General features: G+C 41.8%; 1 protein-coding gene across 1 annotated transcript; it reads left to right on the top strand.

The window, feature by feature from the left end:
* The first annotated feature begins 7,156 nt into the window (after positions 1 to 7,156).
* On the top strand, positions 7,157 to 17,194 carry SCCPDH (saccharopine dehydrogenase (putative)). The gene is made up of 12 exons (XM_075089350.1): positions 7,157 to 7,465; positions 7,712 to 7,824; positions 8,692 to 8,772; positions 9,250 to 9,379; positions 10,912 to 10,961; positions 11,799 to 11,929; positions 12,431 to 12,548; positions 13,707 to 13,826; positions 14,349 to 14,405; positions 14,940 to 15,051; positions 16,353 to 16,434; positions 16,876 to 17,194. Exons 1-12 carry the CDS (start codon positions 7,264 to 7,266, stop codon positions 16,979 to 16,981), a joined length of 1,302 nt encoding a protein of 433 aa, XP_074945451.1. The 5' UTR covers positions 7,157 to 7,263; the 3' UTR covers positions 16,982 to 17,194.
* Positions 17,195 to 17,812: the final 618 nt, after the last annotated feature.

Here is a 17,812-nt window from a genome sequence, read left to right as displayed (position 1 = left end):
TCTTTCACAAGAGCAAGAGGGAGAAAAGCTCCACCAAGGCACCATTTCTTCTCCCCTTATGAGGAATTCCCTTCCCTTCAGTCTCTGACGGTTCATGAGGATGTAGCATTAGTGAGAGAGGAGGCTTCAAGGGAAGTTATGCTGGCACAAAGGCTTTTTAAAATTATTTTTTTTAAATTGGTATTATTTTTATAAATTCATATTCTTTTAAAAAATAGGGTTAGAAGGAATGGTTATGTGCTCTGCTTGCGGAATGTGGTTTGGGGGGTGTTTTGCACTGAGCTGCTCTAGTTTCTGGGATGAAGATCAGTTTTGTGAAAAACCATCCTTCCTAACACTTACTGTAAAGTAAACAGGTGCAGTGGATTGATGGCCTCACACAGGAGCTGTTCAAGATAGTACTGGGAAAAAGAAAAGTCTTTGGAGGTCAAAAGATGAAATATATTATCAATTCAAAGACAGCTACAAGGGTTTTGAGACCAGTAATACCTGCGTAGTTCAGCTGTGATTTATAAATGTGACAAAAATGAGTGGTCATGGTTTTGCCAATGTGTAAAACTGGACAATCTGAGAATACTTCTTTGCATGTGAACAGACAGTATACAACCTGAAAGAAGGAAAGTACTTGTACTTTTCATGAACACTGACAGAGCATTGAAATACACTGAACAGAGGCATCCAGGTGTGGGGCCAGGCCTTGGCTGGCCCCCAAGAAGTTCTGTAGGCAACTAAAGTCAGTAGAGTACAGAGAATGGCATCAAGGGACTGTATGTTTTTGCCTGTAAGCAGTTTTAGCTGATTAGAATATATAGATATTTTCCCTTTGTAATGATCTTGCTTAAATAAGATACAAGAAATAATTTAAGAACTGTTAGATTCTGTTATATTCACAAGGTAATTGAGGGAAGGGTGGCTAGAGAATTTTATGATTCAGTCTAATGCTGAAGACTGCACAGTAAAGAACAGGTCATCCCTCTAGCTCATCCACTCACTCTTGCTGCAACATATGGCTTCCTCATAGTCAACTTTCTGATGCTCTGTCCCACCTACTTACATGCTCAGTTTCACATGTCTTGTCCATTGGCACTCAACAAATCACTGGTCTCATTCTCCTATCGACGCCTCCCTTGCTGTGAGGAATAGACTGTGCTGGTCTATTTGCTCAGGTGCAAACATTTGCTCACTCTTTTTGTATTCCAAGTCCTTTACCCTTCATCCCTAGAAGTTACATCCTCAGATCTTTGCAAACCATTATCATGCCTCTGTAGCTATTTTTATCTTAATAATATATACTTTGAACTTTGGATTTGTGCTGGAAGGTATCTCCATTCCTACTCCTGGATAACTCATTATTTCCTGGATGATTTTCTTGTAACTGTCTGCAATTAGTCAGTCTATTCATTGTAGTGAATCCCAGGTTGGAAGGGATCTCAGAGATCATCTAGTCCAACCTTTCTAGGAAGAGCAGTCTAGACAAGATGGCCTGATTTTTGTTTCTTTGTATGCAATCCGATTCTTCTACATTGCTAATATCTCCCACATTTGCATCCACTGGGCAAAACATTTATCCCTGTTTCTTTTAGCATAGAATATTCCAGGTTTTAACTTCTCCAGTATAGATTAGTTTGCATTTTCTGAATCCTTTCATTTTAATTTCTTAGCTGCCTTTAAATTATTTCGCTGAAACTATGAGAGAAAGTTTCAAATCTTTAATTGTTGTCATCAAAATGACCAGTGAGCTGTGAGGTAGGGCACAGCCCCACAGTACCCAGCAAGTGCAGTCTGACGTTTAACTCTTTATGTCTTAATTTACTGTGCAGCCACTTTTATTACAGAGTGTTCTAATGCAACATTAGTTACCATTTAGTGTTATCAGAAAAATGTGCTCTTTCCCTACAATTTCTTGTTTGGTCTTCATCTACTGAAAAAACTGTACATTTATCAGTCTTTTCATGCCTGTAAGTGTTTCAAGTTCAGTGTGAGAAGTGACAACTCTAGTAAATATTGAGCCTGAACTCCAGTGGCAATGAAAAGCTTTGACCTCTACCATACTTCTATGGGTCAATGGTGCCTTTATTTCTTCTTTTAAAAGATTTTTTAGAGTTGTGTATGAATGGGAATGTGTATACAGATTATTAAAAAACAAAAGCAGGTGTGGTAGGCTGCCATCTGTTGTTTTGTAACCTCCCAAATTAGAAATAAGCAAAATACGTGGAAATAACTTTGTTATTTATTATTTTTGTTTGGCTGAATATATACTTGGTTGAAAATGTATATATGTACACAATATACATATTACATATGTGTATGTATACATATATATTATAATGGTCCTGCACTTTGGTCACTACAACCCCATGCAACGCTTGGGGAAGAGTGGCTGGAAAGCTGCCCAGAGGAGAAGGACCTGGGGATGTTGGTTGACAGCCGGCTGAACATGAGCCAGCAGTGTGCCCGGGTGGCCAAGAAGGCCAACAGCATCCTGGCTTGTATCAGGAATAGCGTGGCCAGCAAGAGCAGGGAAGTGATCGTGCCCCTGTACTCGGCACTGGTGAGGCCACACCTTGAATACTGTGTTCAGTTTTGGGCCGCTCAGTACAAGAAGGACATTGAGGTGCTGGAGCATGTCCAGAGAAGGGCAACAAAGCTGGTGAAGGGTCTAGAGAGCAAGTCTAATGAGGAGCGGCTGAGGGAACTTGGGTTGTTTAACCTGGAGAAAAGGAGGCTCAGAGGAGACCTTATCGCTCTCTACAACTACTGGAAAGGAAGTCATGGCGAGGTGGGTGTCAGTGTCTTCTCCCAGGTAACAAGTGATAGAAGAGGAAATAGCCTGGAGTTGTGTCACGGGAGGTTTAGATTGGGTATTAGCAAAAATTTCTTTACTGAAAGACTGCTCAGGCATTGGAACAGGCTGCCCAGAGAGGTGGTGGAGTCACCATCCCTGGAGGTGTTCAAAAGACATGAAGATGTGGCACTTAGGGACATAGTTTACTGGTGGACTTCGCAGTGATAAGTTTATGGTTGGACTTGATGATCTTAAGGATCTTTTCCAACCTAAATGATTGTATAATTCTATGACTTTAATTTGTTTTCCAGAAAGGTTAGGTGGTATTTTAATTTCAAAATAAAATTAAGAGAAAATAAATAAAACATTACTGAACTGCCACATGTGGCAAGCAACTCTGTTGGATTCTCTACAGTTTTTAACTTCAAGCTCCTCCTTTTAGTCCCAGTCTAAATGATTTGGTTTATTAGAAGTTCTTAAGGTCTGTATGGAGTGACTTTTTGGACAGTATTGCCTCTTGATTATAAAGTAATATTCTGCCTAAATTAGGGATAAGATATGTCATGGCAGGATGAACTGTGGCTTTGTTCCAGAAACATTTGTTCTCACGGCCTTACAGTACTGAGTAACTGTAGCAGGTACATAGATGCCAGCCTTTTTTTTTTTAATCCTCTATATCCTCACCCACATAATTCTTCATACCCTGCAGCAAATTATCCATGCATTGTTAATCCACTATATTTCCCAACATTTCTGCCTACTCTTACGCTCTATTTTTCTTGTGTTCTGTAGTAACTTTTGCAATGATGCAAGCCAGTGATATTATTTCGTCCTTTGGTGTGCAAGGCAATTTCCATGTTGTGCTTAAAAAAATTGCATTCATACAACATTGTACAATTGACGTCATACTGCACTCTTTATGCTATCTTATTATTATTCTAATTAAAAAGTAGTCATGGAACAACATCTACATTTCCACTCTAATAAACAAAAAGTAACCTAAAGTTATAAATGAGTATAAAAAACTTTACCACAAAGATTGGTGTCCAAGAAATATATAAATATTGATAGAAAGGATCTTATCAGAGCTACTGTACAGAATGAAGGGACATAAAAGTGCTTTTATAAATGCTTAAATAGATTTCTTAGATCCTGCCGGAGGCTCCAGGTGGAACAGGAGAAGCTAGCAAAGGGAGGAATGCCCCTTTTATTTAAGGAATTTGAAAAGATATGGCTTGTGTGTGCATGCATGTGCTTGTATGCTTCTCCGTCCCAAAGAAATTGGCACAGACCTCTAGTAACTGAAGTTATTTTAGGGCTAAACAAAGCTTTACATGAAGTACTGGAATCTTTTAAGTCTCTGTATGCAGATACACATGGTAAAAATAAGCACCTTCAAATCTGAAAAACAAGAATTTAAAAGAAACAGCAGTATCTTTTTTTGTGAGCTTCTAAAGCTGATTCAGATGGGAACCTCCTTTGCAGAATGGCACTTGGCAGCAGATCTGGCATTTCTTGTCTTCCTATTGGACAAGGGAAAACTGTAAATCATCCTACTGCTTTCCCACGGAATAATTTTTGCAATCCTGCGTTGGTGACACTAACTAGAGAGACAAGTTAACCTTTGCCTTTAGTCAAGACTGCTGTAAGCCTTCCATTTAAAATCAGAGCCTTGACATTGCCTTGATGTTTGCTATTTTGAAACCTACCTGTCTACTTGTTAGTTTCACAGGCAGGAATGTAAACTGGCTTAGAGACTTTTTGTTCTTTTTTAATCCAGTGAGTTGGAGTGAAACTGGAGATGTCTGCAAGCAAACTCTTCTACTTGCCAACCACAGGTCTCTCTTGAGAAAAAAAATGAGTTGGAGCTACCATAATTATATTTTATGTAAGCAAAAAAACCCCAGCTTTGCCTCATGATTTGATGCCCCCTAGTTGGTTTTCAGGTGACCCTCTGCAGCTCTGAAAGCCTGATTTCTTGCTTGTGTAAACTGCAATTTACAGGAAATATCTTGCTCCAGCAAGTGTGTTTTAAAGAAATATAGCTAACACTGAAAGAGTAGATGAAATCTTTAGAGTTGTGGATTGAAAAACAGGGTAAATCTGCCCAATTTGATGCAAAATTTCAGTCACTGAGAGGAGACAGGGTTAGCTCTGCATGCAAGCTTGTGCTTGCCAAGCCACTGCCTAACAGCACACTACAGTTCTTGCCAAATATATAGGGCCCAAGGAAGCTTGTGCAGCCCCAATTCTTTATGAATGGATGAGTCAGAGTCATAGGCTTATAAACGGCCTTGTTTTCTGGGAGTGACAGGGAACTAGATGTGAAAAGTGGATAATATGGAAGAGGGAGAGAAGGCAAGAGAGGCACACTTCTGGAGCAAAGGGATGAAGAAAGCAGGCTGAGCATCCCAGCCAGCCCTGCAAGGTACATCAGAATCCCTCTGCAATTTGCAGGCTGCTTACAGTCTCCTGTTACTGTCCAAGTTCAAATGTTAATGCAAAGTCTGAAGAAATAATGGTTTTTGTTAACTTCAAAATATGGGAAAAAATATCTATTGCTTATTGTTGCAATGTTTTTTCAAAGCTTTTGCAAAGGAGAAGGAAGATTAGAAGACCAAAGGCAGTGTCCTTGAAGAAAACAGACTTTGAGAATTGGTGGCAGAAGGGAAAAATTGAGCGTAAGAGGAAAGTAGCTCAGAGGAGTTCAACAGTATTATAAGCACAGCTGGAAATTACCCCAGTGTGTAGGAAGGACAGGAAAGCATTAAGAGACCAGCTTGACTAATTAGATGTTTAGTGACCTCAAACACAAGAAACTGGTTTTGCAGTGTTGCTCTGTAAATCAGATCAACAAAATTATCTGGACCGAAAAAGAATACAAAAACGTCTCTATCCTTCCCTCCACGCTCTTTGGTTTTTGTTAGACTGAGTTGTTTCACTGATAAAGCTGATAGTGTAGGCCTATAAACAACTGCATCAGCACTGCTCAAGGAGTTGATGCTGATGCTTAGAGGTAAGGATCTCCTGCTGCCTCAGAGATAAGCTGTTTAGAACGTATTCAGAAAAGACATTAAAGTTCAGTACATATCTGAGATGGGAGAAGACTGGCTAGGCAGCAGGGATTTGAAAAAAACTCAGAGGTGGAATAGATCATGAGCTGCAGGTGCACCAACAATGTGACACTTGCCAAAAAAAGGCAAATGCTTGGGGCATGTATAAACAGGTAAATTCTGGCACATCACATAACCTTCTCTCGATTTAGCGCTGACAATGTGAATGTGGGGCCAAGCAGTGGACACTAGACTTCAAGAAAAATATAAACCAACTGCAGAGAGTTCAGAGGAGAACAGGAAAAATGCAGGTATGAAGTGGTCTGTGAGGAAACACCAAAAGAATCAGTGCTTTTTAATCTAGGGAAGACTGAGGAGATGCATGGAAGCTTGCAGCTTTGCAGCATCTTTTGTTTTATGTTCCTCAGGTATTAAATCTTTTACCAACGTCCTCTAGAAACAGGAGAGAGAGTATGGGGCTGAAACTACAGGATGTGGAGATTAACTTCTTGTCTCCAGCCATGTGTATAAAAAAGCACAGGAGGAGACTGCCTCTGGAACAGCGTGAAAGCACCTATCACTAGGTGTTTTAAAACAGGTTGGACAGGCAACTGTCAGGAATGGTTTAGATATGGCAGATGCTCCCTGGGAGAAAAGGCTGGCAAGCAGGATTCATGAGGCTGCTTCTTGCGTGACTGGCTGCGAGCCTCTGGAATCCCAGTGAGCAGCCTGGCCATGAGAAGCACAAAAAAGTGACCGCACCTCACCGCACCATGCGGTCGCAAATGCTCCTTACCATCATGGCTTTAAACAGTCACTGCTTCTCCACACTGCAACAGGAACTTCAAATTTACATTCTTCTGCTTTTGTTGTTCAGCAAAACATAACTATCTGCTGGAGTTGTGGGGGAAATTTGACTATTTCATTTTACTTCTTGGTAATTACGGTTTTCTTTTTGATTAGTAACAGTCCCCAGTTCATCTGTATTACCTGTGCTGAAATGCTTATGGCAGTAACAGAGTAACGAGCCATGCCCATCAGGAGTGAGAATTTCTGTCTACTGTGGGACCAGTAACGACGGCCTCTCCCTACAAATGTTGTTGCTAAAACTGCCGAGCTGCGAAAGCTCCTGGCCGGACCTCGGTTTACTTGTTCATCCACGGCAAGCTAAACCCCCCTGACCGACCACACCTCCCCCGCCGCCCTAGCTGCCGGGATGAGCGCAAAGGCTAGGCCTCCCGCCCCTGAGGCCCGGCGCCCCGCCCCCTGCTCGGCACCGCCACCCCCAAACTGCCGCAACGGCCCTAACGGCCATCCTTGAGCGAGTCTCGCGCACCGCCCCCGCGGCGACGGGCGGGGCCGCCTCGTACCGGCCGCTGTCTGGCGCAGGCCGGCGGTGCGACGGCAGGAGCGGCTCCTCTCACCATGGCGGCTGGCGGCGGCGGAGCCGAGCGGCCTTACGAGCTGGTCGTGCTCGGGGCCTCGGGCTTCACCGGGCAGTTCGTGGTGGAGGAGGTGGCGCGGGTGGCAGCCGGCGGGGAGCTGCGTGGCGGCCTGCGCTGGGCCGTAGCCGGGCGGAGCCGGGAGAAGCTCCAGGCGGTGCTGGAGCGGGCGGCCGAGAGGCTGGGTAACGGGCTGCGGTACCCGGGGGGCCGTGTGGCGCAGCGCCGGGGTCGGCGCGGCCCGCGGGCCCCCATCCCCTTGCACTGGGAGCCGCCCACCGGCGGGTGTGAGGGGAATGAAGTGCTATGGGGCGAAGCGGGGCGACCCCCTCCGGTGTCGGGGCTGCGCCGGGGAGCTGGCGGCTAGGCCCGGGGAGGGAGGAGGGTGCGCCCGCCGGGCCGTGTCGGTGACTGTGGTCTCTGGTGCGCAGGGAAGGCGGCGCTCGGGGCGGAGGTCGGCGTGCTGCTGTGCGATGTGGGCGACGCGGCCTCGCTGGCCGCCGTGGCGAGGCAGACCCGGCTGGTGCTCAACTGCGTGGGCCCGGTGAGTGCGGCGATCCTCCGGGCGGTGCTCCCGGCCCGGGGCGGCTGCCGCCCCTCTGCCGTCGTGGGGCTGGGCTCCCCGCTCCTCGGGGCGGGGGGAGCTGTGGCCGCCACCGGGGTACCTGCCGCCGGGCTCTGGAGCCCCGGGAGCCGCCCGGATGAAACGTAGCCTTTTGAACGCGCACTAAAAATACACCTGTCTACTGTAGTCGCCTAAAGGTTTCCCGCCATGGTTTCTGGTGGTGTAATTCCCGGACAAATCCCACAGAAACACAGCGGGGCTGGGGTTTGGGCTTTTTTAAGTCTTTCACAGGCAGCATAAGAAACTGATTGTAAAGAGGGAAGGAGTTTTGGGTTGGGCCAAAACGTTTGAAGTGGTGCCAGGCTGAAAATAAAGCTGGAGAAGAAGCCCGTAGCCTTGGAGTTTTAAGTTCTTGGCCCCTCTAATACCTTCAGCAGCAACATTTCCAGCGCATTCAGAGGTGATTGAAGTGCAAGAGCTGCAGGTTGGGTCATGACAACGTCTTCGAAATGAGGAGTATTTAAGGAGAGAATGTGCTGATAATATCCGTGCAAGAAGCATAAATTGAGATTAGATACATTAAATTGGCCTTGGTGATCTTATGAGGAGATACAGTGGAGCAGTCTGTGCGGCAGACTGTTATCAGTAATGAAGTTTGTTACGCTGTTGTCGTCGTCCCACACACCCACACCCCCCCCCGAAATAGAGAAGTATTGTTACATTTTTGCCCCACTTAGCAAAACCAATAGCTGTCAAGTGTTTACTTTTATTGTAGATAAAGCATGTTGGGTGAGTTGTGGTGTATGTGATTTATTTTGTTATGTGTGGTGTTATTTCCTTTTATAGTATAGATTTTTTGGAGAGCCTGTGGTAGAAGCTTGTGTTGAAAATGGGGCAAACTGCATTGACATCAGTGGAGAACCCCAGGTATGTGACAGTAGAAAAATGCTACCTCATATCAAGGATCTATTAAAGGAGTATTTGTTTAGTATGTTTCATGTTTCTGCTGATGTTTTTGAACATGAAGACAAATCCTGCTTCCTGGTCTACTATTTTAAGATGCAGAAGTATTTTAAAGTACGTTAATGTGCGTTAGTTGTATAGTTTTCTTTCTTTTAGACAAAAGCCTCTTGGGTTCTCTTTGGAAATCCAAAACTCTAGAGTTCTGCTTTAAGTCTCTGTTGTCTGTCTACGTAGTAATTTCGTGTAGATCGCATTTCTTTGCACTGCTGTGACACTTTCATGCCATAAACCAGGAATAATATGGATCTGTCTTACAGATGCTTTTTAAGTGGTTTGAAGTATGCAGGGTGCTATGATATGAGAGTAGAGTGCTGACGGCTAATGTTGGGTGCAGCCAAATATGGAGTTCTGCTTAAAGTATCTGTTCTGACTGTGTTTTAGTTTCTGGAAGGAATGTACCTGAAATACAACGACAAAGCTGCGGAAAAGGGAGTATATGTCATTGGAAGCTGTGGCTTTGACTCTATACCAGCTGATATGGGAGTACTGTACACCAGAGACAAGCTGAAAGGTGACTTAGTTAAGTGTGACCTTATGCTGAAAAAGAAATGCAGATGATGCTTTCATGTGGTTTCCTAAAGCAGCAACACTGATGTGGATACTCTTTCAGTCTATCTTCTTGCCTGCCTCTACCAGCTGACCAGTTTCAACCAGATAAAAATTTAAATCATATTCCCATTAGATCAGAGAACATTGGTCATAGGTATAGGAGGGATTCAAGGTAACATTGCTCACTGAGAGAACAGAACCTTTGGTCGTCAGCAGCAGGCTGTTTAGCCAGGGTGGCGACATCCATAGGCAAGCCTCAGCAGGCTGCCTCCTGTACTGCGAGAATCTGGTGGGGAAGAGACAGTGGGGACAGGAAGGCTGTGGGAAAGGCATCACAAATCAGTGGGTAATTGGGTTTCCTAAGTTTTGTTTTTTCTACTGCAGGCACCAAGAAGCTATTGTATGAGTGTAGGTAGATAGACAGTGCCAAACAATGCCTTTTTCTTTAAGAGCAGCTGAAGGAAAAGAAATATATTTGAGAAAAGATGTGAGATGATTTAATTCTATGCAGATAGTACTTGATCGTATTCTCAAATGAGGATAAGTTGTTCATTATTAGGTCTGACTTTCAACTGGAAGGGCCCATAAGAGCATTCAAATGTTTTGCTTTTGTGTACCAGTAAAACTGCTGTTAAGTGCAGTTGCTTTATATTGGAGCGTATAATCAACTTTCAGTTTAAAAAAAACTCAGTTTGGGTCAGATTTGAGGGAGAGGAGAGGCATGGAAGTTAGTATCTGGTTGCTCCTGGGGTTATAATTTGATGTCTGATATTTGTTTTGAAAAAAGATGTCTTTTACCTCTTTGTATTTTGACTTCATGGTATTACCACCTGTCTATCCAGTTGCTTGCTACCCATACAAGTACAGTTTTACTATCTCAGAAGGAACTGAGCAAAGGAAAACAAAGCAGAATTTGGAGGAGTTGTTTTGTTTTGCTGTTCATCACAACTAAGCATTCTTCGCAAAACACAAGCTATGCTAAAATTAAATGTCTTAGCATATCTTGTGTATTTTGGGGTTTTTGTGGTGGGTTTTTTTGGCAGTGGTGGGTTGTTTGTTTCTGGGTGTGGTTTTTTGTTTTGTTTTTTAGTTAAGGTTTACCAAAATCTATAAGTCTGTCTTGGTTTTCACAGCCTACGTCATCCTTTATTTTGGAACTTGGAGGAAAGCTAAATATGGCTCTTGATATTATTTTCCCTTTTTTTATTGATTATTTAAATTGTCTTATTAACTAGATAAGACAAATGAAAAATTAAATGAGTAAAAATAATATTAGTGACCCTTACTGAGGTGCTTTACATAAGAAATTTTGTTTTTGGTAACTAAAATAGCTGTGGAACTTGATCTTAGTTTATTTTACTTTGAGATAAAGATGTGACTCTGCCTTTTCAACTAATAATGTCAGTGGCATGCTATTTGAGTCTTCCAGAGTGTACTCTGGCTTTGTGTACTAATGACCACATATGCCAAGTAATGTTTTCTCCTCCCTTAAAGGTACCTTAACTGCTGTCGAAAGTTTCCTGACAGTGAAGTCTGGGCCTGAGGTTAGTTAGTTTACACTGTCTTGGAAACTCAAGTATTTGTGATAACATCACCGTAGCCCACTAGATTAACTGTTGTAACATTAATTAAGACCAAGAAACAGGCAATTCTTGGATGATGAGTTTAAGAACTTTGTTCTTTAGGAGCCAATAAAAGTATCCCAAGCAAATGCCCTCTTGTAAGGTTCACCTGCATAGGCTGTCTACCTAAAGTTTGTTGTGTTAAGCTGTTTCAAGAAATACTTAGTTTTAACAGGGATGTGATAAGGATTCATCTGCAAGTAAACTATAACAGATACGTAGTGTATTGCCAGTAATCCTAGTGTTTGGCTGTTTGCCTTTTTTTTTTTTTGTTGGGGGGGGGGTGGGCAGGGGAGCTTTTTTCATTATACTTCAATGCATATAATCATAATACACATTACATATATTACATACATGTAATAATTCTAATAATAATTCTAAGGTCATTATTAAAATAATGCAACAATGACCCAAACCAAGCTGGTGCTGGTGCCCAGCATTTGAACATACTGCTTCTCCAGTCCTGAGCACCCATGTTAACAGATGTGGCCCAAGTTGTAGCCTGTTCTTACAAATGCCTGGAGGATTGGAGGGAGCCCATGGAATGGGAGATTAATATTTATCTGTTAAAGGACAGGGGATAGTAGTTAATGAGAATGTATACATCTGTATGTTATACTTTAATGCGTGTGATCATAATGCATAGATGTAATAATTGTAATAATGTGCAATATATGTAATAATTCTAAGGTCATTATTAAAATAATACATTAAACTTTTAGATACTGAATTAATTACGTTTTCACGGTATGTTACCAGGGTTCTTCTGCACATGATGGGACCTGGAAGTCAGCTGTGTATGGCCTTGCGGATCAAGACAACCTGAGGAAGCTTCGAAAAAAAATAGGATATGCCCCTCTCCCAGTAGTTGGTGCAAAACTTAAAAAAAGGTATAAGAAGCATAAGGTCTGAAACATGCTGTCTTATAACAGCTCCAGTATTTATTATATAGATGAACATATTATGAAATACGAAAAAGATGCATTCAGGACTTGAGCATAATATGAACATAGATGCTTTTCTACTAGAATTGAAGATAAGTTCCATTTCACTGAAAAAAGAACACCTCCCAGCATCTACTGGGTCTCAAAGTTAACTTATATTAAAAGATGTGGCAAACTCTTGAGTTTGATTTCACAAATGGTTGGTGGAACGGGAAAAAAAATGTGATGAGAATATTATTTTAATTATCAAATTCATCCTTGTTATAGTGCATGGAGTTTTGAGTTGTGCCAGGGATACATTTGGAATTGTTTGCTTTCAGTGCAAAGAGATAAGGTCATAAAAATGCTTGAGAAAAAGCCAGTATTGGTAGGGCTGTTAGGATCAGTTTCTTTCAGTTTGCATGAACATGTGATCATTTTTTTCTGACTTTTTTTTTCCATTTGCAGAGGACTTGTATTTTATAATCAGGAATTCAAAGAGTACTCTATTCTATTCATGGGATCTGATAGTTCTGTTGTGAAACGGTCTCAGCATTACTTGCACACGGAGTTGCAGGAAACACCTGTAAGTTACTGTACTAGTATACTATGTCTCTGTTACCATTTTCAACTAATCTTTTCTTTATGTAATAACTGTTCTTAGTGCAGATCTGTGTAGTAGGGTTTCTGTAGTCGGTTAAATAATAATGTGCTGCAATGTGCTTTTGCTTCTGTAAAGAAGGGGTTTTCTTCTGTTGATCACCTTTGGACGCTGCTTGGCCTGATGTGGTCCAGGTTCCTCTGGGTGCACTGGCCTGTTTCATACCACTTGATAGTCTCCCTGATGAGTTTGCTTATTGCTGCTAGCATAGTAGTTACAAGAGTCTCTTGTAGGGTTCTCGTGCTGTCTGATTTCTGGGTATGTATTTGTGGGGAATGGAAGCCTTGAGTCTTAGAAATATTTGAAAGGTAGACTTCATGATTTTGGGAATGATAAATACATAAATTCTGTTCCTGTGCAGAGGCTTTTTTGTTGTATTGGTAGAGCTTCTAAAAACACTGTAATTGTAGTTCATGTAACTATAGTCAGGTCAGTATAGTGTAGTAAACATTCTGATACAAATAAGCAGCATGCGAGTTCTTTATCTGGGGACTTCTTCTGATGCTTGGGTCTCTGGAGTGCAGAATAAAGGCAGTGTGAAGTGGTGGTGGAAAAGAGGTTTAGTTTTTGTTTTCCATGGTTTCCCCGAGAGGAGACCAGCACTACCAACCTGTATAACAGCTGTGCAGAATCACAGGCATCAGTTAAGAGATGAAGATGGGGTAGCGCTTCAAAAATATACGTGGAAACTACTAATGAGAAAGGCTTGCCTTTGCTATTCCAGAATTCTGAAGGCCTCAGTTTCTCTTAAACTAAAGCGCAAAGAGGAAGAAAGGAAGATCTCAGGAAAGAAGCCTGAAATTAGATACCAAAACACATATTTCTTTAAAGCTTTCCACTGTTGTTTACCACGCTTGCTCCCCACCATTCTGTAGTTGTATTGTTTTCTCATAATGAATTATAAAGTGAAGCATTATTCAGAGAGTTGTTGAGAACTAAGACAATTGTTTAAGGCCCTATTTAAACAGCTATCTATTGTATCAAACAATTGCATCCTAGTTTGGGGGTAGATTTATTTTTACAAATAATTTGATGCGAAAATTTAATGTAAATTCTATCACTGAAGGTATGTTTTTACCTCAGGTCCAATATGGTGCTTATGTGAACATAGGTGGTCTTGGCTCTGTTATCAAGCTGATATTTGCTGGCATGTTATTCCTCCTTCTTGTGAAGTTTAGCTTTGGAAGAAAACTTCTGACCAAAGTAAGTGTCCAAAACACAAGTCTTCTGAGGAGTGGCTGAGGGAACTGGGGTTGTTTAGCCTGGAGAAGAGGAGGCTGAGGGGAGATCTTATTGCCCTCTAAACTACCTGAAAGGAGATTGTAGTGAGGTGGGTGTTGGTCTCTTCTCCCAGGTCACTAGAGGTAGGCCTCAAGTTGCATCACGGGAGGTTTAGATTGGATATTAGGAAAAATTTCTTTACTGAAAGAGTGGTCAGGCACTGGAACAGGCTGCCCAGAGAGGTGGCGGAGTCACCATCCCTGGAGGTGTTTGACAAATGTGTAGATGTGGCCCTTCAGGACATGGTTTAGGAGACATGGTAATGTTGGGTTGATGGTTGGACTTTTGATGGTCTTAGAGGTCTTTTCCAGCCTTAGTGGTTTTATGATTCTATGAGAAGAAGTTTTTGGAGGGTTCCCCCCACCGCCTCTAGTTTACTGCTGGTCTCTCTCTTTTTTTTTTTTTTTTTTTTTGTCCCTTGCCCCACTGCCCCTTATTATATAGTACCCAGAATTTTTCTCTGCTGGATTCTTCACGAAGAAAGGACCAACCCAGAAACAGGTAACTGACTGTTGTCCATCACAATTATTGAACACCTTTGTTATGATAACAGTGGAATAGTAATCTAGTCAACTGCTTAGTCTCAAAGAAATAATTTCTAAATGCACATTGTGTGTGCCTGTTCAGATAGCTTTGAATATTTAAATAGTCATGTCTTCTGCTACTAGACACCAAAGTATGTGGAAGTCATATAAGGAAAAAAATGGGTCATGTTGCTGGGTCTGGTGTATTTACATGGATGGCTCACAGTACTCAGTCTGTCAAAGGTGATGACAGAGAGGGAGACTGAGTAGCAAAAGCCCAGGACTGAAATCACTGAGAGAATAAATGGACTTTAGAATAGTAACAGTTCCAACAAAGTGGGAGTGATTAAAAATTTAGATGCGAATGTACCTTCTAAGCAATAACTCAACTGCTCTTATGTTTAGATAGATCATAGTATTTGGCATAATAGATACTTATATTTACCACTTGTGCGTGCCTGATAGAAGTGAGTTACTGTTTTGGTAACCACGCTTGTCTTGTCCGCTACAGATGGATGGAACCTCTTTTACAATGACTTTCTTTGGTGAGGGTTACAGTGAGGGGCAAGATCCCCAGAATGGCAAACCAAATGTAAAGATCTGCACCGAAGTGAAAGGACCAGGTGTGTATTGATGCCGTGAAAAGCTGAAATCAGGACTCAATAGTCTGAACAACTATTAAGCAGGTATCCTTTATTGCAGCACTGGATGCACAGGGGATCACTCCTCCTAATGTGCGTGCCTGCACGGGGTTAATTACATAACTTATACAAGCTTTACATACATATTCATTAATTTTCTGATAATTCATTATCTTCTCCAGATGTCCTTTGCGCATGCCTGTTTATGTGTCTGGGTGGTCATCAGGGGTCTCTGGATGAAGGATATCCTCCTTCTCACTGCATCCAGTAGTTAACTTTTGATTTTGTGCAAACTCAGTTCTGAGATCACGTATATACTGTCCTTGAGAAATAGTCTGTTCTGGTTTAGTGTTTGCTCTGCAGTTCCTTATCTTTATGGTTTGTGCATCTGCCGTTCTAAGGTCAAATGTTGTCATCGTAAATTTTTGTTTAGGCGCTTCTTGTCTTGAAGCCTTTCTGACTCCCCCAAAGCAACAAGTTTTAGTCACAACAGTTATAACTCTATCAGTATGTTAGTAGCAGCTAACTGCTTTTGCCTCACTTTCCTTACTCCAGAATCGGTTTATAGGTCCACTGCTATTCTTTTTACCCTTGAGGAGCACTTGCAACATGGACAAAGACAACAGCTTTTACAGAGTATTACCTTGGATACTAGCATTCATTGTGACCTGTTCTTTGAAATAGCCAATTCATTTGTGTTCTTGCCATTTTTTGTAGAGTAGAGCAGTTAAAGGGAGAGTGCTTTAGGGATAGTTTCCAGTTGCTACAGCCTGGACTTAACTACTTGTTTATTTCTAGTCCCCTGTGCATGAACTTAAACGGATCTGGCATGGTGTCATTTCTACCTGTAACATGCGTTTGAGGAGAGATGAAACCTGAAGTAAAGTTTGGAGACAGCAAGAATGTATATTCAAAAAGAGTTAATAAAGCATAGCTTCTTTAAATAACTAGAGATGCAGCTGAATGCAAGTCTCACAGCAGAAGTCTTAATTTAACCACAGGATGGGGAGAGCTCTTGCTGTAATGGAGAGCCCTCTGTCACTGTGAGGTGATTGCTCTTGGCTGTTGGTGGTTATAGGCCTATATTTGAAGCAGTGTTTGTCCAGATTAGATCTTAAGGACTTCACTAGCTACCTGGGATGATTACCAGATAAAAAAGCTGTTCTTAAATGGGGAAGGCTGTTTCATTGCCAAAGAGATTATTCTTCAGCAACCTGTAAAGGCAAGAGCAAGATTACATTCTACATTTCAACACACTGTACATCACTTGTTGTTTTTGTCAGAGCCTGGCTATGTTGCTACACCAATTGCGATGGTTCAAGCAGCTGTATCTCTTCTGGAGGATGCAGCTTGTCTGCCTAAAAAGTAAGTACTTGCCCTGCAGAAGAGCCTGATCTCCCTTAAAGCTACTGCGTATGTGTCTCTTCGAAAATACAGATCTTATAACCCTGTGGATTTGTGTTACCTCACCCAAATGGCTGTGCAACCACGAGCTGATTTAAAGCCACTTCGTCTTCATCTGCCTTTCGATTCGAAAGGATGTAGTCATAGGTTTTCAATAATGCTGTAGCATCTGTTGCATCAGTGTCTACATTTTCAGTTAATGGAATGGTTTCTCTAGAGTTCGCTGGATACAGAATTGAACCTATTAATATAACCAGCATGCCAAATTCCACATGTGTTTTCCTGTGGGACAAAGTGGCTTTTTCTTTCTTAGGCAGGGAAACAAATCTTTGACTTAAAAAAAAAAAGTGTCACTCAATCACTGTATAACTAATGTTTTTCTCTTTTGATTTTCATTAACAGAGGTGGTGTATATTCTCCAGGAGCTGCCTTCTCCAAAACAAAACTTATTGATCGCCTCAACAAACATGGTGTGGAGTTCTCTGTTATTAGCAAGCCTGAAGTCTGAAATCAAAACATGGCTGTATGAACTAACACCTTTCCTGGGTCTCATTTAACTGTAAAAGCCTAATCATAGAATAGTTCCACTGTGCTATTGTTCACAGCAGAAACAGAAGAAAAAGAAAGTTAAAAATTATCCTATTTGCTATAGTGAGCAAACCCATAAAGGGTACTGAGTTTTAATTCACAAGCATATTAAATGTGAGTGACTTAATGGCTACTGGTCCTAGAATTTTGTTTAATCTTGCCATTTAAGTTTTATGTTATTACTTAATGGAACAACTATAGCATTTTTTGATATATATACATATATATTCATTGCATCAGTACAGCCTCTAAAAGCTCAATCTGAAAAGCACTCTGGAGTATAAAAAGCACTCTATCACCCTCAGCTGCATCACATTCGCTCTCTTTACTGTTAGGCAAATCACATGCAAAACGTTGCGCTCTAGTATCGTAGCTGTATCAAAGATTGCCTGATGGATGTAGTTCACTAAAGGGTGATGTTTCAGGTGCTTCCTCGGAGCTTTGGCAAAAACCAGGTCCCGGTAAACCACTGTTAGAAATCCTTTTGCTCTGAAACTCCACGCTTTAGTGCATCGTTCGAGGAAGCAGCCATTTGCTACAGGCATGGGTGCCTTGAAAAATCAGAAACTGCGTTTAAAGTTTGAGAAGAGCTAAGGGAGATTTCCATCCTTAACATTCTTTAGGAAACCTGTTTTCTCATATCAGAAAAGACTTTGCAACAAAACATTAAAACAAAAATAATCCTAAAAGATCCACAGTACCGCAAACGTTTGGCAGCATTCCATACTCTCACAGTTACGGTATCACCAGT

Source organism: Phalacrocorax aristotelis, chromosome 3 (assembly GCF_949628215.1).
Source record: "Phalacrocorax aristotelis chromosome 3, bGulAri2.1, whole genome shotgun sequence".
Lineage (NCBI taxonomy): Eukaryota > Metazoa > Chordata > Aves > Suliformes > Phalacrocoracidae > Phalacrocorax > Phalacrocorax aristotelis.
This window is presented reverse-complemented; position numbering and strand designations above follow the sequence as displayed.

Bases quoted from the DNA above. Each gene is read 5' to 3' on its own strand.
- SCCPDH (XM_075089350.1), top strand. From the start codon at position 7,264: ATGGCGGCTGGCGGCGGCGGAGCCGAGCGGCCTTACGAGCTGGTCGTG. The intron at 7,825-8,691 runs GTGAGTGCGGCG...TTCCTTTTATAG, and splicing joins TGCTCAACTGCGTGGGCCCG to TATAGATTTTTTGGAGAGCC. The intron at 15,052-16,352 runs GTGTGTATTGAT...TGTTTTTGTCAG, and splicing joins CACCGAAGTGAAAGGACCAG to AGCCTGGCTATGTTGCTACA.